Source organism: Pimephales promelas, chromosome 18 (assembly GCF_988280905.1).
Source record: "Pimephales promelas chromosome 18, fPimPro1.hap1.1, whole genome shotgun sequence".
In the NCBI taxonomy this organism is placed as follows: Eukaryota; Metazoa; Chordata; class Actinopteri; order Cypriniformes; family Leuciscidae; genus Pimephales; species Pimephales promelas.
In genome coordinates this window covers 6077867-6098736 of record NC_142786.1, presented here as the reverse complement: position 1 = coordinate 6098736, position 20870 = coordinate 6077867, and the positions used below count along the sequence as shown (strand labels likewise).

General features: G+C 38.8%; 1 protein-coding gene across 7 annotated transcripts in view; it reads right to left on the bottom strand.

Annotated features, from left to right (window-relative positions):
* The window catches only part of ubap2l (ubiquitin associated protein 2-like), a 30616-nt gene extending 9933 nt beyond the window's left edge, over positions 1-20683 (bottom strand). For 2 of the 7 annotated variants that reach the window (XM_039678316.2, XM_039678320.2), the window contains exons 1-26: positions 20435-20610; positions 18719-18856; positions 16586-16663; positions 15543-15653; positions 13819-13993; positions 13154-13249; positions 12039-12084; positions 9048-9092; positions 8589-8695; positions 8377-8436; positions 8237-8289; positions 8070-8155; positions 7154-7334; positions 6738-6939; positions 6326-6648; positions 5976-6154; positions 5754-5874; positions 5629-5668; positions 4396-4588; positions 4256-4319; positions 2057-2375; positions 1633-1721; positions 1496-1549; positions 1307-1388; positions 980-1200; positions 312-417 (exon numbers count right to left, since the gene is read on the bottom strand). In XM_039678316.2, the coding sequence (XP_039534250.2) occupies positions 312-417; positions 980-1200; positions 1307-1388; positions 1496-1549; positions 1633-1721; positions 2057-2375; positions 4256-4319; positions 4396-4588; positions 5629-5668; positions 5754-5874; positions 5976-6154; positions 6326-6648; positions 6738-6939; positions 7154-7334; positions 8070-8155; positions 8237-8289; positions 8377-8436; positions 8589-8695; positions 9048-9092; positions 12039-12084; positions 13154-13249; positions 13819-13993; positions 15543-15653; positions 16586-16663; positions 18719-18814 (3127 nt within the window). In that variant the 5' untranslated portion in view covers positions 18815-18856; positions 20435-20610. The other 5 variants (XM_039678318.2, XM_039678321.2, XM_039678317.2 and 2 more) reach the window with 4 other exon arrangements.
* Positions 20684-20870: the final 187 nt, after the last annotated feature.

Genomic DNA, 20870 nt, shown 5'->3' with positions numbered 1-20870 from the left:
GCAAAACCAAACAAGCTGCAGAACTTTGGATTGTACCTTTAATAAGATAAATTGTCCCATGCTTGAACTTCACAGACAAGAAAAGAAAAACTTAACCAATGTAGGGTTTAGAGGTGACTGAGAAAGTTAAGTTAAACATGGCTTAAAACTCAGCCATGAGGAACAAGATGGTATTGAGACCTACTAGTCAGTAGAGTTTTTTCGCAAACTGGTAAAAACGAATTCCCTGCAGATTCTGTTGCAAGAGCATCATTCCATCTGAATGTTTTACTGCATTTTAAATGATGCATGAAAGGAAGAACATTCATTACCAGTGTTATATCCATGTGATCCATAACCACTAGCCTGCTGGAAGGCTGTAGCTGATGCATTGACACCGACATTCACACCGTGCTGTTTGGAGGAGGTAGGAGCCACCTGGGGGGAACATTAAGAAACAGTCACAATTAAACTAAAAAGATAGATCTCTTCTATACCAGTTCAGGGTTCCCCAAACTCGGTCCTGGAGGGCCACTGTCCCTGCAGAGTTTAGCTCCAACCCTGATCAAACACACCTGAGTAAAGTTAATCAAGGACTTCAGGATCACTAGAAACTCACAGGTAGGTGTAGTGTGTTTGTCCCTGCAGAGTTTAGCTCCAACCCTGATCAGTGGCCCTACAAGACCGAGTTTGGGGAACCCTGGTTTAAGCAAACCAAATGATTGGTGAAATTAACTGCATCTTCCAGTGAAAACAACAAATTTCTATTTGGTGATGTATGCAGGATTTATAGTAGTGAAACAAATAAATTTAGAGGTGGCATAAATATTTACAATTCAGTGTAAATGTGTTTATGCCACCAACAATGATATACTCTAATACAAGGGACCGAGATGGATCAGAGCAGGCACAATTTAGTCTGGCTATTATTACACTGAATTTTGAGCAGGCACAGAGCAGCTTTAACTTGGCTGTGTAAAGATGCCTTAAAAGCTTTTACCGGAAACATGGCAGGGCCGTACTGGAAGGTGTTGGGCAGGGCGGGCACACCAGTGTAATAGGGCAGGCTGGTGTAGCTGTATCCTGGTGGAAGGGCTGGGTTGAGGAAGGGCTGTTGGGCAGTGTGGTGTGTTTGTGTCTGGGTCTGCTGAGGCTGGGCCAGCGTGGTGGCAGGGGCAGGAGATGAGGCATCACCACGGCCGAACTTTGACAGGTCGCCAGCTAAGAGAAAGATGTCAGACACAGTGTTTCAGGTAATGGAATCCAGAGGTTGTTAGCCCAATGCACAAACCAAATTTAAAAAAAGGAAAATAAACCTGCATCTTACCAGAATAAGGGTTGCTCGTCAAACCGCCTTCCCTGCCAGTCAGTGCTGTGGTTGGAGTGGCAAATGGGATGCTGTAGTAGTCCTACAGAAGGCAAAAGTAATGACTCAACTTCATTTATCACAAACAAACCCATTTCTGTTCCTTTCATGTCAAATACTTCAGCTAATCAAACAGGAACAAGCCCTCACCAGTGGTATCCTGGTCTGCAACATCTGCAAGTCATCGTAGCCATAAACTTGAGGCTGCAAGACATAAGAGGTTTGTGAGCTAAAACAAGATACCACATACACCTGCAGTAGCAAAAAAAAAAAGGCCAAAGACTCACTGGGTATGGGTGAAGCAGGCCAGGAGCCATTATGTAAGGGTTGGGCAGCAGTGGCGGCACTCCAGGAGGCAGGTTTGGAGGCGCTTTCCCTGTTCAAGCAGCAGCATACAATTAAGATGCAGAAATGGTTTTATCCAGCTATATCAAGCATTTCACAAATTTACTTTTTACATTATCTCTGAGAGAATGAAAGGGATGTTGAACATGACGAATGCTCATGCATCAATTCATTCCAAGCAATCACAGTTGTTTTTTTCCCATCTAAACAAAACTGAATTTAAAAAAATAAAAGAAAGAAAGAATTGATAGTCTTTCTGAAGGATCCTTAACACATTATCATAGGAAGACTACTTTTATGCAATGGAATAGGCCTTTAAAATTTGGGTCATACTTGATCCAAAACACTAATAACAGCAATTCTTACCTGAGGCAGCCGTGCTGCGAGACAACGAGACGGATGAAGGTGCCAAAGTGGCCGAGGCAGCAGATGAAGATGCAGCAGCCAAAGGGGGTACCATTGAAGCCACACCGGCAACACTGTTCAATCCCATGGTCAGGTTGCTGACGGGGCCCAGGGCGGACTGCGCTGAGACCGAACTGACAGATGAAGATGGGGCAACAGGGATGCTGTGGGAGATGGGGGCTGCTGAAGTAGCTGAAGAGGGTGGAGGAACTGAAGATTGAGCCACAGATACCGAGGAGAAGGATGAGTGCAAGCTGGAATCAGCATCTACACTTGGGTGCTAAGATGAAGAGATGAAGATCACAGTTAGCAAAAGAGATAATAGATTGAATACAAATACATGAAGTTCTGTTGATTTATTCTTTATAAGCAGTGTTTCCCCAACCCATCTCCCCTAAAATGCTGACAAAATCCAGTCATAAAAAAGGAATTTACTGTATAGTGCGGAATTTCATATGGAAATCCGAAAATATGTAATACGTAAATTTGAGGAATAAATAGAAAATGCTTTGTACACTAGGCTTGCCGCGATAGACGGTGTTGACGGTGTTACCGGTTTTAAGCCCCATCACCGGTGACATCACTTTCCCACCGTGACAACGCGATGTCTTGACTTTTTTTTTTAAGTATTCGTTTTTGCTAAAATATTTATTTGAATTAATTAAAAATAATAATTTTCAATTATTTAGTTCTGAAGAGAGCATTATAATTAAAAATGAACTGCGCAACGCGTGCCGTCACGTCACAGATCATCAGCAAGCATCAGGATTCCATTTAGCACGTGTGGAGACGAGAACGAGTCAAATTACAGATAATGACGGAAGATTATGGCGGAAGATTTGGTGTCAAAACGCAATGCAAAAGCGCATGTTTGGCAATATTTTGGCCAATATATATTAATGTTAATAAATGCCAATTTATAGTGTTTTACTTTTTTTTAGAGTGCTGTCATTTATGTAGGCTACGGTCCTTTTTAAAGTTTTTATTTTATATTCGTCTCTTTTTATTTGGTTTTATCTTATTTAAACTTTGTTTAATTTATTTAGGCCTATTTTGTTTTCTTATTCGTTAATTAACGTTTTATTTTTTTTGGGCCCACAGTTTGCCGATTTTCACTTTTTTCAGCCTATGCATGGGGTTATTTTTATTCGTTCGTTATGCTAATAAAAGTTCTGTCTATATTTTATTCGTTTATTATTCTAATAAAAGTGCTGTCTAAATAAAAGTTTATTGTCAGCAAGTTGTTTTTTTTTTTGTTTTTTTTTTTGTCCATTCCAGCAATTGACGCTGAATTGCAATTGACGCTTATTTCGAAAGTGAAAGTATGTCATTTATGTAGGCTAAGGTCCGTTTTGAAGTTTTTATTTTATATTCGTCTCTTTTTAATTGGTTTTATCTCATTTAAACTTTGTGTAATTTATTTAGGCCTATTTTATTTTCTTATTCGTTAATAAACGTTTTATGGTTCTTATTTGTTTGGGCCCACATTTTGCCGATTTTCACTTTTTTCAGCCTATGCATGGGGTTATTTTTATTCGTTCGTTATGCTAATAAAAGTCTATAAATAAAAGTTTTATTATCAGCGAGTTGTTTTTTTGTCCATTCAAGCAATTGACGCTTATTTCGAAAGTGAAAGTATAACGCGCACGCATTTAAAAGCTATTTAACCCCCCCCGCCCTGCCCTCCACGGTGACACCGGGATTACCGGTGTTGTCACACGTCGATTAACCGGTGGGAAATTTTCCTCACCGCGGCAACCCTATTGTACACTTAAATCAAAATCGCGATGTATAATAGTGTGTGTGAACATTAAACCACAAAGACTATTTAAATACGAATCCTGCATGTTCTGTGTGAATGAATGGTGCAGCCGAAACCATAGTATTTGAGCGGAGTGGAGCGGCGACAATATTCAGTACAGTAAAGGTCATTGTGCAGCACGTTATTTGACAAAAAGTTCATTTAATTTCATAATTAAAATTGATAAATGATAACAAAAAATTACTTAATACATTTTTAAAAATGTAGTACAAGTTTAATGATATGCCTAATTAATTGAAATCATGCATTATGACATTAAACATGTTTAATTTACACCACATATCCGTAAAACGGCTGCTCCACAACACTAGCACTTGTGCATTTAGTTGCAAACTCACCAGCAGACTTGAGTTTGAAGTGCGAACTGAAGGTGCCAAACTGTTTTGCTGTGTAGGGTGGGAGCTGATGGGAAACATGCAGTATTATTAGCATCTCTGATCCATACATACTAAATTGAAGTAACAACAAAATGGCATACTTATTGTGTTGAGGGGCCAGTGAGCTAGAAGAGGCATCTTCGTGCCCGAGAGCACTGAGAGGCGTCTGATTGGATGTAGTCAGCAGGGAAGGAGGACCTGATGAGGGGTCAGCCAATGAGGTTATGTTGGAAACTGATGGTGGGACGACTGATTCGGACACCGGTTTCATGGGCACTGCAGAGCCTGCTGCAGCTGGCAGGGATAATAACTATCAGCATCCAAACCAAAGGATGATAATGTTCTAATGTACAGTTACGCTTTCAGCTGCTTCTAAAGCTCAAGCTCTCTAAGGTGGGATGGATTCTGATTGGCTGTCAATACTTTCTTTATATCATACATCAGCTGGGGGATAATCATTAAAAAAAAGGATTCCATTGATACTGACTCCGTATGGTTACATCAGTGATGTGCACTTTCCTATTGTCAGAGAATTAGAATGACTAACAACTATTTTAAGGTGTTTGTGTTAAGCATATAATGAATATATAATGAAGTATAGAGTAATAACAATTAATTACATGTACTTATAGGGTTAGGGAGTGGTTTTGGTTAGTTCCACGCAATTATGCACAATTTACTGTAATTACATGTAATGTGAAACTAAAAAAATAATCATAAAAGGTAACACTTTTTTTTTTTACAGTCAACAATAGGGGTGTGCGCGATAGAACAATAAAATCATTACTGATATTTCCCGGAATTTTGTGGATAAACGATGATCAGGCAATTTTGCAGAGTGTGTTATTGTACTGAACTCCCAAAGCTTTTGTTATTCTTTATATTTTGTGCAATGGTTAGTTCGTAGCAGTGACAATTGATTCTTTCATTTGATCTAAGTTTCTACCATAATGGGAATTTTTATAGTTTTTTTTTTTTTAAACAATGGAAAAGTAGCGCAATGGAATGGAAAAACGCATTTTCGTGTGAACGGGCACACGTGCATGTAAATATATGTATGCCTATAGATATACTATAGAGACATACATATGCGGGCATGCCTAAAATGGGCATACATGGTGGTCTAACCTTAATTGAAAAGGCTACATCATGCAGTGTATGCACCAAGCATGTTTTTGTAAAGCGAGGGACATACTTGATAATATCAGATCATTAAAAGCACAATAAAAATATTATAGTAGACAAGAAAGTTAACTATGGGTTTGCAATGTATATTTTCTTCCTTGATGTTAATGGCCCTTTACTTTAAAACTATTTGTAAAAGCTTGTCATACCTTCCAGAGATTGTGACGTCTGTATTGAACTGAACCCATTCTGTGGGCAGAAAAAAAAAGGGTTTGCGTTGATGAAGCATCATTTTCACATGACTTATGGTGGTACACTGAGACAACTCTCTCACCTTTGCCTGCATGTCTTTCTGTGGTGAGGAGGACACAGAAGGAGGGTAGCGCCGTGTCTGGCTGGCTCTTGGCTCATATAGTTCCATCTGATTAGGGTTGGAGAGGGCTGTTGCTTGCTCACTGTGGACAAACCAGAAAACCAATCAATAATCAGGCTGTGATTGTGTTACTGCATCATTCAAGAGCCTCAGTCGTTAGATATAGTGATGCGAGATACCCACTTGCTAGCACTTGTGTAAAGGCTGTTCTGGCCTTGGTTGCCTGGTGTCGTCGTGACGACAGCTGCCGAGGTATCATACTCAGGAAGCACCGGTTCAGAGCCGAACTGTAATGCTCCAAACTGTAGGTTGAGCCCGGATATATCCGCAGATCCTGGCATCTCCACCGCTTGGGCTGGAATCTGTAAATCACAACATTTGAGTAAAACAAGACTGATGAAGGCTATAAGGTAAATCTGATCAATGCCATTTATTGTGTAAGAAAAAATATTTCTTACACAATATATCGACTACAAAATTTCAAAATCATGACCGTCCTAGCTGAGACCAGAGAGAACTAGTATAATCATGACCTTGGTGGTGATGGAAGCCCTCTTCTTCTGCTGTTTGAGTTTGTGCTGCTGCAGGGGGAGGGGGCTGGACGCCTGCGGGTCGGCTGGGCTGGAAGAGTTCTGCTGACCTGGGGCAGGTCCCGAGGGTTTGGAGACAGGGGTGGTGATGGCCTGGGGCAGTGAAGATGACTGGGTGGACTGAGGGAGCAGAGCTGAGGTGGTAGAAGTGGGCGTGGCTTTGTTCTGCAAGAAGGCATCCATCATGGAGGAGGAAGTGGAGGTGGGCTGGTAGGGCTGCCGTTTGGTGAAGGGGTTGTGCACAGGCTCTGTTTGAGCTTTTATATCTGCCATCACAATGGAGGGAGAAAATAAAGACTTAACAGAGAGGGCTGAACAATCATTGAAGCAATACAAACCATGTTGGCTCTCTTACCGTATTGTCCCAGTGTAGTGGGGCTGGTATCCCAGGTCGAAGGACCAGCATTTGGCGGTCCACTTTGTGAGTGCTGGGCCGCAAGCTGGGCCAAAGCCTGGGCCGTCTTAAACTGCTCCAGGAATTGAGAACCAGTCGTGGAGCCTCCAGTGGTGACTTTTGGATCGCCAACATCACCGAAACCCTTACCAAGCATGCTCACCTGAGGAAAGGACAAAGGGCAATTAAAAAGCATCTAAAGTCCTGGGATACAGTTTATTAAAAAAAATAATAATAATTCCAGTTCTGGATGCTGACTGGTCAATACATAAATTATGGGTAAAAAAAAAAATTTAAAAAAAAAGGAAAAACAATGACTCGATTGCTGCATTTTATTACCAGCTGAGACAGGACAGAGCATTTATCATCTGGCTTACCATGCTGTGCTGGCTGTAAGGAACACTGGAGGAGGACTGAGACAGTGATGCTGTCTGCTTTGAGTTGCTAAACACCAGAGACTGCGACAGAGATGGCGGCTGCGGGCCTTCAAGCGAAGCAGGCTCTGCCTCTGTGGAAGATGAGGGAGGCGTCTTCCCCAGCAACACCGCCAAATCAATCCTGAACGTCAAACATGCTTACATCAATAAGGTTATCATAACGCTGTACACATCTGTGACAGCATATCAGTGTGCTTTTGAATGTTGAAATTGCATTTCTTCAAGATGAAATTTACTCTTTCAAATGTGACAAACACATTACTGTTCAAATTTTGGGGTCTGTAATAATTGGACTAGGATGCAAGGATCCAATAATTGATCAAGTGACAGAACAGACATTCATATTATAACAGAAGAAAATACATACTGTAATTTTGAACTTTCTGAAAAATTTACGGTTTTCACAAAAATATTAAGCAGCACAATGGTTAAAATGGTTTCTTGAGCACAAAATCAGCACTTTAAAATGATTTCCAAAAGATCATGTGATACTGAAGACTGAGCTGTATTTTTAGCAGCCATTAGTCCAGTCACATGAATTAAATTTTATATTTTTTATATTATTTTATATTTTTTTTATGTTATATTTATATATTTATATTTTTTTATATTAATCAAATATTTTGAAATCTATTTCACAATACTGCTGTTTTTACTGTATTTTGATCAAATAAATGTAGCTTCTGTGAGAAAAAGAGAGAAAACCCCCACTGTGCCTAAACTTGAACAGCTGTGTAGGCAGATAAATAACCAGCCAAATTATTTTATATGGTAACTGAAAAGTTCACAGATGCTGTTGATAGATGGATCGATTCAATTAAATCCATAACGTTTCCTTAAAAAGCAACCGGCATACCTCTGTCCAGCTGTAATGGTGACATTCTCCTGTGGAATGGGCATGGACGCCACACTGGAGGCAGTGAATATCTTGGTCTCTGACAGCTAGACAGAAGAGAACAAGAATTAAGATTTACTCAGAGACCAACAACCTGCTTTCCATTTTAAGACTGTTGAAATACTCACATCCTCATTCCAGTCCTCCGTGCCCCACTCTTCTGTTGCAGTTCTCCAAGCACCTGTTACACAGACACTCAGCTCACTTACAATGACAACAGGGGAACAAATCCTTTACAAAACAGTCTGTACAAGCCAATAAGACTCACCAGGGGCGGAGTCAAACTTGCGAGGATAGTTTGTTCCCTCTCCACCTGTAAACTCGAGCCCTGCGGAAACAGAGTTGTGTCAGAACAGCAACTCTGAACATTCGATTACAAATGCTTTCTTAATGGACTGTGTACTTCAGCCTGAACACATGCCAACACTGACGGGAACTGGATTTGAGGCGTTTACAAAAGACACTTAAGGCATCACTCACGGTTTCCATCCTCAGGTTCCAGGTTGCCTGTGTTACTCCAAGTGCTTCCACTTGTGTAGCTCTCCTCTGTTTGGGCTGGCTCAGTATAGTCCGCTGGGTTGAACGTACTAAAAAACAAAGTCGAAATTTTGTTTTTGAGCCAACATTGAAGTTATTTCTTGCTTCCCTCATTCACTCAGTGCCAAAACAAAGTGGAAAAAAAAAAAAAAAATCACTCCAACAATTCCACTATGACCTTAAAAAAAAAAGCCACTCCTTTGTCGTAATGTGCTGATTGCAATTATACCAAAGAAACAAATGGGCTTTCCAATCATTCTCAAACTCTGAAACCAACCCGGTGGAAGCTAAACATATCAAGCTCAAATTCAGATGCATTCTTCAGTAACCAACTAATCGCTAATTAACCCTTTGATCCTACACAAACAAAAACCAACACGCTAATAAATTTATTTAACTCACCTCTCATCTCCTGACAAATCATATCTGGGGCCCTTATCAATCTGGCTTTAGGGAGAAACAACAAGGAGAATTACAAGCATCTCAACACAGGCAGAAAGACGAGGGTGCATGGTGTGAACAGTGTGCTTGTGTGTGTGCACGAGAGAGAGCGCGATGGCAACCGTCATGCTTGCGTCCATTACCGGTCAAACCACCACACCTGCTCTATAGGCGGAAAAGCTTTAGAATGAAACACCTAAGCTAGTGGGGTGTGACTTACAAACTCATACAAGGCTAAACTTGTACTTGGAGGTCCAGAATTGAAAACCAAACATGCAAACTCCAAACGCACACTTCAAACCAAACAAGCGAAAGGCACCAGTTAAGAAGCCTGAAGGAAACTATCAGAGTGACCACAAATGGCCTTGACAGAATCAGAAAATCAGTCCAGGGCATGACATGACGTAGATGGGATATCAGCACTTCTGAACTACTGGATGTTACTGGATATAAATAAAAGGAAAAAAAACAACAAAAAAACTAGATGGTAAAGTTGACATTGAAATTCAGAGATTTTTAAAAAGCATGAAAGACACACTGAACATTCGATACTTGGTGCCACTTAATATATTACAATGCACATTTTTTGCTTTGAGGGCAGGGCAACACAAACAAATCTGCATCTTCACATAAATATCGACAAATTAAACTACTGAAAAAAAAAACTTAATTATTTTAACACTATAATGCAATAAAACTACCATTAACACTAAAAATGTTTGAAATTAATCAACCATGTCTACTCAAACATTTGTGCAATGAGGCTTCTCACACTGGAGCATAAGGGTTTTATTTGGAAAAACTGTGTGATGGCCATTTAGTGACTATAACTGACAAATGCATCGCTAATGCAGATATATTACCGTTCAAAAGTTTAGGGTCGTAAAAGTTAGCTTAAAAAAAAGTTAAGCGTAAAAGCATGTTACTAACTGTTCCATAGTTACTTTTTGTAAGTTTAAATACAGGTAGGTAGTAGTACATAAAAGCTATTTGGCTTCCCTCTGGTGCCCTTACTCATGTCCTGATTGGAAAATGTACCATATTATGCTTTTATAGAAATCGTATTTCATTGTTTTTAAAGTGTATAGTAATGTTTGTTAATATTTGGTTTTTAGAAGGACTCCTTTTATCTACCCTCTTTAGTTGTACCACATTTGCTGCAGCATGGTATTTGGTGGAAATGGAAAGGACATCAATCATTGCAACTTATTGCCTTTTCTCTGCTTGTTTCTGGAATTGTAGTGTGGATATCAAATCTGGTTTGGACACTTAACAGTGTTGAACTAATTTACATCTACATTGTCCATAGGTGAAAGAAGAAACCTTGTAGAAGGTGTCATAAGAATCACAACATACATTGAACGCAATATTTCAGGCTCATATCACAACCATTTATTTTGCATTTAGGTCATTTATACATTTACACTGTGATTATGCATTATTGAGTTTATTATTTTGTTTTCATTGGGTTTTTTTTTTTTTTTTTTTTACATATTATTGTGCATTTCGTGTTTTTTTTTTTTAATTTCCATAATATATCTTTCCTAAGAAAATCAGTTTTCTTGTCTATTGTTTTCTTGACCTCCACCAGTTTAATGGTTGTAAGTAGTTGGCATGTTAGATCCCTCCCGAAAAGACCTTGTTAAATATTATTTTGGAAACTGCAATACATTTTTTCAGGATTCCTTGATGTAAGCTCAAAAAGAATTTAACATGACAAATTTATTTAATTAAATGTATGAATCCTTGCTAAATAAAAGTATTACATTTCTTGATCTTACTGACCCCAAACTTACGGTATTGTAATACTTCACGCCTAAGGTAATTTACTCAATATAATTGGTTTTCACAACATGTTTAAAGGAAGTGATGGTGTATAAAAGAAAATGTGAGGGCTTAGCTAAGCTTCACTTCCACATCATGTACCATTTCTCTTGAATATGACCTTGACCATTTCTATAAATATGATGTGACCGCCATAGAAATTCCATACCCTGAGGTGGCGTTTTGAATAAACGTGATAATTCCAAATTTTCAAAGGTTGACCTTTCTACCACCCACCCTAGTTGCCATTAAACAATTTGATGAACGCTGTAAATCAACAAGTCTAATAGGGCATAGCACCAAAAAGCAGCAAATAAACCCATAATAGCTCTTAAGCCTCATTCAGACCATCAGTCCAAATCTGTTTTTTGTGCGTATCCGATTGAATTACGATCAGATCTAGCAAGTGTGAACGGCGAATAATCACAGGAAATGTGATTTTTACAAGTCCGTTTCGAGGTACATTCACAAATTTCTGGAAATCCGTTTCAGTCTGACTGCTCCGATCGGATTTCGCGTGGTTTACATGACTTGCATTGCAAAGTGCAGGACGAGCAGAAAGTGACAATATATCGGAGACCCGCGGCGACAACAGCTTTAAACTTTTTGCTTCTGCCTCATAAGAGACAGTTCTCGTAAATAAGAAAACATCCTCCATGCTGCAGTTGTTTTTGGCATATACCTACCAAGGCAATGTCATTGCCATTGAAACCAATGCAGATAGTCCAGAAAACTAAAGAGTGAATTGAATCACAAATTGAATCTGAACAATTGTGATAAACAAAATGGACATTAAATAATTCTAATCAGATACACATATAATCAGATTTGGACTGACAGTGTGAACGTAGCCTTACTTACCTGGTTAAACTTCTGCATGGAAAACACATTAAAAACTTTAAGGTTTACAGACTATGAATGCACATACAGTCTCAAGATAAGCACACCAGCAGGCCTTAAACCCAGAACAGCACTTGTGCCATAGCTTTAACAGTTTTTGAAGCAAAAGTTGATTAATTTTACTAGCTAGCTGAATACCATCAGCGTTTCCCAGAACTTGTCATTCTGAGGGATCTTTAGTGTACATGCAAAAAGAGGAATGACCTGGATGGAGGCACACAGACTTACCCCATGCCCTGAGCTGAAAACCTCCCTCCTCGTCTTCCAGCTCCACCTGGAGGAAAGGAGGACAATCAAACCAAAACCCGGTTCATTTGTTAATCACTACTACGGCTGGGCGATATAGCCAAAACCAATTGTCACAATACATTTCTTATCAGTCAATAACAATTATCACAAAAAAAAAAAAAAGTAAAATCAAGACAATTTTCAATGTGAAAGTTGTAGAAACCAGACTGTTAGTTATGGTTTTAAACTACTCTTTATAGTCAAAACATGATAAACGCTTCACGTTTTTTAATTCTTTACTTTTCCAGTAATTGTCCCTTAAAATAAATATCCTAGTAGAAAAAAGTTAGTTCTTCATTTCTGGATGTGCTAATGGTTGATAATAATAATAATAATTATTATTATTATTATTTATTTATAATTCTAATGGTTGATATTGTTTCAAGTCATGAAACAGGTTTGTGTTGCCTGACTTCGATGACATCTTTTCACAGGGGAAGCTGCAATAGAAATGCACTCTTAGAAATGCACTTTTGACAGTAGCTTAAATTAATGTTCGTTAACAAAATCAGTAACATCTGTAAAAATTGTAACAACCTCATTTTTATATAGTAAAATGTATTAGTTATTAAAATTAGCCATTGGTCTTTCAAAGCAGCATATATTTAGATCATAATCAGTTAAAACCACACATTGCACCTCAACACCATGGTAAAACGTAGCTATAATACATTTAGTATGGCGATTTGTAGATTGAAAAGCTTTGACTATTGCTGCACAGTGTTTTTCCTGTTTGTCAGCACGGTTTCATCTGGCTTTAAACTAGTTTAAATGAGACATTTGTGCCTCTCACTGGATCTCATAATGCTGTTTATTGGTAGGGCGACAGACTGTTCAGCGAGTAAATGCTTCTACTATAGTTAGCTTGTGCTGCCATTTGAACTTCGATCTGAGCAGATAAATAGTCCATGTGGTGCAGTTCAAATGAGTGGCTCCGTTTCGTTACATTTTTTTGCATCAAACATTTTACGTACCCATTACGTACAATTGTATCGCCATAATAAACGTTTTAGTTTTATCACCTAGCCCTAATCACAACTAATAGTAGTACTTGCCTCTTCCTCTGCCCCTTCCCCGACGGCCTCGCTCCATTCCTCTGCCAGTAACTCCACCTGCCTTGGCCCCATCTAACCCATTTTCCTGCCCACGGACTAAAAAGAGGGAACAAAGGATGAAATGAGTTGAGGAGAAATATACAAGAGAGAATAAATATGCATACGGTCCCTTTAAGTCTCCATTAGATCTTTTAAAATGCACTCTTAAAATGAAAGTTTAAGCTTTCTAGATGTCTCAACGCTGCTAAATGCATTTAAATCCATCCACAAATCCAAAGGTTTTTTCAAGGTTTACAAGACTCGAGTCAATCAAGTATATGAGCCTTATGTTGCTCTTAATCTCAGACTGAGGCTGAGAGAGAGTATCCGGTAGCAGCTCAAACTTTACTGTGGCACACACTATCCCTTCAGCACTATAGAAAGAGCAGTGATGGGTTTTTGGTGTGCTACTGTCTAGACTCGTAGACAAGACCGCCCTAAACTGAGACCAAGACCGATACATCACTACTGCTGTCTGTCCAAAGACAGAGAAAAGGCTGACTACAGACAAATAAACAACAGTTAATGCTGCATCATTTAACAAAACACCTTGTTTAAAAGGAAAAGTGTCACTAAAAAAAAAAAGAGAAATATGGAGTGTCAACATTTGCGTTCTGTCCACTCACACTCTCGTCCGCGACTGGCTCCACGGCCCCTCCGCGGGGCCCCTCCTCTGCGACGTGCCACATCTCTTTCTCCTCCTCTATCTCGATTCTCCTTTCCTTCATCTCCTCCCTCTGTCTGTGTGCTTTCCTTCTGACCTGAAACTCCTTTTTTCTTCCCAACCATCTCCCAAGAGTCCTGCAAAGCAAAAGGAAAACTTAACATGGGAAATTTAAGAGGAATTGAAAAAGATTTGAGAAATGTGACACTTTGAATCCAGTCTAAATCATAATAATACTTTTTGATGGACAGTTTAAGTTTTTCATGAAAAGTTGCTAATATGAAAGCCATCATGCAGACTCTGGAGCACACCCCAACCAGAGACAATCGGTAGAAGGTGGTCTGAGTTCAGTAGCAATGAAACTGTTGCGCGATTCACGTGAATGTAAAAAATTCTGATTCAGGTGTGTTTTCAGTGATGACGACTTAATTAGTCAAACAATTAGCTGGGATACGAGCAAGGGTGAGTGTGCAGTGTAATCTGAGGGGCAAATGAACGGCCAGCAATCCACCGTCTCCTCAATAGAGTCCCTTTGCAAGCCGCCATCTTGCAACGCACATACAGTAGACGCAAGTGTCATTCACTTCGTCAAGTTTTCTATCATGCTAGTGATGATGACAAGAAGAAAGCAAATGCCCCAGGGTTCGATAGAATCAAGCGAGTGTGAAACCAGACCAACGCTGTAGTAAAAGTGTTAGTTAATCAAATTTAATCAGTAATTGAAATAAAACATATTACATGAAAAACTTAAACAACTTACTGAATGTTTAAGTTGAACGCAATATAGTAATATTTAAAAAAAATTAAGTACAACAAATTACAAATGTAACCTAAAAATGAAAGGAGAGGTGAAAATAAATAGTATAAAGTATATTAAAAAAAATATACACATTTAAAAAAAAAAAATCAAGTATATGAGCCTTATGTTGCTCTTAATCTCAGACTGAGGCTGAGAGAGAGTATCCGGTAGCAGCTCAAACTTTACTGTGGCACACACTATCCCTTCAGCACTATAGAGAGAGCAGTGATGGGTTTTTGGTATGCTGTAATTTATTTATATTAAAGGGATTTTTAATTATTTTTGATATGTTTTAGCTTACCTCAAGCCAAGGGCATCCAAGATGTAGGTATTTCCACAGTATTTTCAATTTTGATATTTTTAGGTCAAACCGTTCTTGTCTGTCAGTCATATAATGGAAGTCTATGGGGACCTCCTAAAAGATCATGCACAGAGAAGTCCAAATTAAACATGATTTAATGACTCGTAAATGTAAGTACACATCGATGGCCTAAGACACGAAACGAGCGGTTTGTGTGAGAAAACGAACAGCATTTTTATCGTTTTCTCACACAAACCGCTCGTTTCGTGTCTTACCCATCAATGTGTACTTGCATTTACGAGTCATTAAATCATGTTTAATTTGGACTTCTCTGTGCATGCTCTTTTAAGAGGTCCTGACAGACAAGAACGGTTTGACCTAAAAAAATTAAATTTGAAAATACTGTGGAAACAAAGACACCTACATCATGGATGCCCTTGAGGTAAACTAAAACATATCAAAAATTAATTTCAAAGTGAACTATCCCTTTAACACAGGTTACAAAAAAAAAAATGCAGAACAATATGTAGGCCATTTCTCTTACAAACACAAACCTTTCCACCTCTAAACTCAAGCGTGAACTCACAGTGTCAGGGCTGCCCTCCAACAGGATGTTGATGGCTCTGTTGACGTCTCCATTGCAGTCATGAAGCGCTATCATGGACTCATCCTGATCCTTTCCTGTGATGTCAACCAGCTGGAAAAAAGAAAGGAGCAATGAGTAGCATGAAAACTCTAGTGATGGGGAAAAAGATAAAAGCATCACAATATTTAATGAGGGGATATTATATAGATATATGGACGCAGGGTATGAAGGCCTTTTTAAAGCCTGAATTTCGGCTTGGAATTGTGAGTATAGAGCATAATTTTACCCCAAGATCTGCACTTTTTTAATTATTTGAAATCTTTCATTCAGACTAATTTCACAAACAGTGCTAGTAAATCTGTGCTACATCACTCTTTCTTTTAGAAACGTGCAGTGAGTGTAAACAATACACCTTGTAAACATGTTAATTCGACATACAAATACCATCACACTGTATTTGCACTTCCAGACAGTCATTGCACGCTGTGATTACAATCTGGCAGTGTAAATATGCCATTATATAGACAGAGTCCTTTCATTATCCATTAGATGAATATGAAGATGTGAAATAGATGGAGAACTTGAAAAAGTGATGCATCATAAAAAGGGGCCTCTAGCGATTCCCACCCCTAGTAAACTCCACATGGGTGTTCGACTTAGCCCTGAGAGGACCGATGGAAACATTGAGTGAACTATGAAGTGTCTGAGCCTTATGTTGCTCTCCAACTCAGAGTGAGACTGAGAGAGAGTATCCGGTAGCAGCTCAAACTTTACTTTTGCACATATGGTCCCCGTCAGAGCTATAATGAAAGCTGCGAGGGAACTTGTGTGCATGTGTCTGAAAAAGAAACTGCAGGTACAAGTGCAACAGAAATAGCCCAAGGAAAAACAAAGAAGAAGCTACGGTCAAGCCATTTCCGCAAAAAACAAAATATTATATGGCCTTTTTCTGTATTGCAGGGACCATTTGAAACTGGTATGGGGGTAAATACAGAACCTGCCAATATTTTCCTGTGAGACAAACTGCTGATATCCCTACTCACCTGTTTGACCTTCTCCTCAAAGTCTGCATCATTATGGTCCGAGATCATCTGCGCGAGTCGGATCTGCTCAGCAGTGGCCTGAATAAATAAAAAGGGGAAAATAGTTAGTCTGATGGATGGCGTAATGACAATTGGGAAACATTCAGCACTAATTAGAAGTTCAAACACAAAACTGTCAATCATTCATAATTCCCTTTCATCTCAACACTTTAACATCAAAATTATTGTATAATGGTTAGCCTGTATTTTTGCACTGGTTTAAAGATCAAATATGATCTTTTTAAAATTAGCTGGCTTCTTGTATACATTCCAAAATGATCAATTATGAAACTGTTGGCAATATTACATTGTAACAATTAAAGATGTTTGTTGTTTTTTTTAAAGAAAATGCAGCTTCTGTGCTTGGGCAGGGAATTTTTATACTCTGGATATTGATTTGGCAATCTTTTACAATCACATCATAACAGTTAAATTTTATAACAATCCACATGCTTGAAGTGAGCTAGAATACAGCTAGAGAAATAGGTCAGGCCTAGCATTTGCTTGGGCATAGATTTGTGATTTATTCCTAGAGCCCTTAATTTAATTCAGAACATTCTGAGCGATAGACGGCACTGACTCGGAGAATAAGCCTCAGTCTGATGGATGCCACGAATACCCATTTCCCACCAAAATGGTGCTGGTTCTCATTCCAAAGTTTTTCCATTGAAACGGCAAACTACTCAAGAACATAACTGACTACATAAGCTGCTCATGAATGTCACATCACAGATTTGGTCTTACTCTTTAGAATATTTTAACATCCAAAAGCTAATAACAATAATCAACATTTGAAGTGGATCATAAACCTTTCAAAGTTATGGGCTGGCCGATATGTAGTACACACACACATCATATATAATCATTTGAATTGAGGGTCATTTGAAAAGGGTCATATATATCATCTGATCATCTATCATTTGATCATAAACCTTTCAAAGTTATGGGCTGGCCGATATATATATATATATATATATATATATACATACACTTTCTACATTTTTTTATTTGCACCACATCTCAAACGCATTAAACACCGCACGTAAATATCTGTCAGTCATCAACAGTATCTGTCAGAGCATCAAGCTACTTAAAACTGGTTAACTATCTTACTAGTTATTTTGACTTTAACATAAGCTTTGGTCATTTTTACGAAAAATTGTACTGTATTTTGACTGCAGGAAAACACTGCGTCCTCAGCTATTTTTCAGATGTGCTCGTGTCAAACTACTGTATAGATAAAAAATGGTATTGCCACATTCCATACAGTATTGTTTAAAAAAAAAAAAAAAAAAAATAAAAAATACACGGATAAATCGTACAAACTCAATATACCGCCCAGCCCTAAAAGTTATACATGAATTTTGAACAATATCCGTATCCGTACAATATCCTTGTCTCAGGAAATCTTTGATTAACTTTTTTTGATCCACTTTAAATGTTAACTACTTTAGTTTAGTACCTTAGACCTCTCAAAAGTTATAAATCAATTCACTCATAAAACATCTGGAAATATTGAGTAATCTGGAAAATAAAAAAAAAGGCTGGAATTTACAAACACAAGAGTTGAGATTAGGCACCCGAATCAACATTTAGTGCTTTACTATGCCTAGTTGTTTTTGCTGCTATTCCTGTGGGGGGTTAAAAGGGCTTTGGAGTGCAAGCATTAGGAACCATAACTGAGGCTACCTCATCACTATGAACCATTTATCACATTTTTAAAATGTACTACACATATGATGCTATACTTTTGTGTTATATTACCTTGGCAGTAAACGACGAACAAAAAAAATGAATTAACGCTGCTGCGAGAGTGTATCTAATACAACAGCTATGGGTGGGATAGCAAGTTTTAAATTGTTCCCTTTTCTGAATGCTGTAATCTATCGATAATTGTTCTTTTCAAAACTCGTCAAACGCAAACAGATTTTTTCTCTTTTGCTATTGGAGCAAATGAAAATACAAAAATTATATTTGCAGTCGTCTCCCGTTCATCGCTAAAGAAGCTTACCCAACAATGACGACTTCAGCAAACCACAAAAATGTGAAAAGGGTCATTTTATTATCAAAAGAAAGTAATGCGTGTAATCATACCTGGGGCCTCTGCTTGTGCTGTGACTGGCTCTGTGTCTGACCCTGCGTCTGCTCCCAGTTGCCCCGGGCCCGGCTTCCGCCCACTGAAGTCATCATTTACAGTATATACAAATAACAGTATTTACAATGGAATAATGCCTTTAAAAAGAGAAACAGATTGAAGATGTTATTAAATGCCCAAAATTCAAACACCACTCCTAAAAACATCACATGGTCCAAGCAAATCATCTTAACATGAAAAATGGATGCAAACAAACACGATGCACCTTGTGTAGCCATTTTGATTAGCCAAAACTGGAAGTAAACAACGTCACATGTCTGAACTGACGCTCTACCCATAAAACGACGGCACAACTTTACCAAAACACCGACACAAATTCAATTCCGAGAATTTTGCGCAATTATTACACGTGAAAACAAAACGGTATTTACAAGTCAAGCAGCAACAGGTCAACTATGAACGCGCTTCCGGGGCTTAACATCCTCATTTTTTTGATATTTTAAAACCACGAGGGGGTTAAAAAAAAGATATTTCGACAAAATAACACCAAAAGCAATCCACCTGGTGCAAGTTATGCAATATTACATGTATGGTAATAGCAAAAAGCACAGCAGCTCTGCGCATGAGGAAATGCAGGGCATGTGGTGGCCGAAAGAAACTGCGCACTTTATAAGGCGCACAGAATCAACCAGCGTGACAGAAACACGCGGGACTCGCCGCGGGAAAACAGACGGACGACGCTCAAGAAAAACGAACTTAACGGCCTTTAAACAGGACGAGGATAAGTTACATCAGTCACAAAGAGTATGCTAGAGACGTGAAAATCACACAGCCCATGGGTAAAGGTGAAGGCACATTGTCAACAAAGATGTGAAGGATTTCATATCTGTCACAATATACCATATGGTAACGTTACATTAAAAAAACAATACATAACTTTCTAGATATAACATGGAAATTGCTTAAGGATAGAAGCACTTAAAAGCCATTTGTTTCCATTCAAAGGTGCATAAAATCGCCTTGTGCATTTAAAAAAGTAACGTTAACGTTAGCCAATCAAGCTGTACAATAGGCATCCAACAGGTAAGTTAACCTACATTACCCGTGGTGCTTAGATGGACATCCTGGGAATCCTATATTGACTTACCGGTCAAGGAGTAAACAAATTGTAATCTATTAATAATTTTTGTAAACTTAATTAATAATAATAATAATAAAAAATCTTCAGGGATGAAGGGCTATGATTGGTCCAGGCGATGGGCCTTGGAAAAGCAACTCGGAATAAACTCAAACAAGCAGATCCAACGATCCTAGTATATGAACACACATACACACGGTTTTAATTGTCTTAAAGGGTTATTGATGCGTCAAATAATAAATACAAGCTCTGCATAATTGGGTGGCTTCCGCTCTGACCGCGTATCGTATAATAACCTCATGGCCGGTTCTCGGGCATCATTATGCTGCTGCCCAAAAATAAACTTTGCCGGTGGTTAATCAACTATTTAGTTTATCAACGTAAATGTGAGACTGGAAAAATCGTCCGTTACGTTAATCAACACTTTAGTAATATGCGTTTGTTTTAACTGGAAGGCACACGCCCCCCGGGGTGAGGCGCACTCTCGTCAGTTCACATGTGCACTCGACACCGAGGCTTTACCGAGGCCTACAGGCCCCAAATGATAAAAAAAAAAATTAACAGGCGAGGTACTAACCAAAGACCAGGCTGGACGTCAGAAATGTGAAGATAACGCCGACCGAAGGAGGCTTCAATATCGACCTCCTAATCAGGCGGAAACAAAACACGAACTCTTTCGCGTCCCAAATCGATTCCCCAATGCCGACAACAAGGCCGAACCGACTCGCGCAGACAATAAGCGAAAGACTCAAAATTTACCTGTTTCTCTTCCACACTGACACCCGGATCATAGCGTCACGTGGTTTATCACAGCCACTGCGGCTTCACTCGCAGAGCCCAACCACGTGACAACTACGTACGAATGCATATATAACAACTTAAACACAATTATGTAATGTTTAATTTGTTACCCTTTAGTTGATGTTGGTTATCTTATTATGTGTCTTTGACTCTATATCACAAATACATGTAGGCCTATGGCATATAATTACAAACATTTCCCCCCCAGTTTT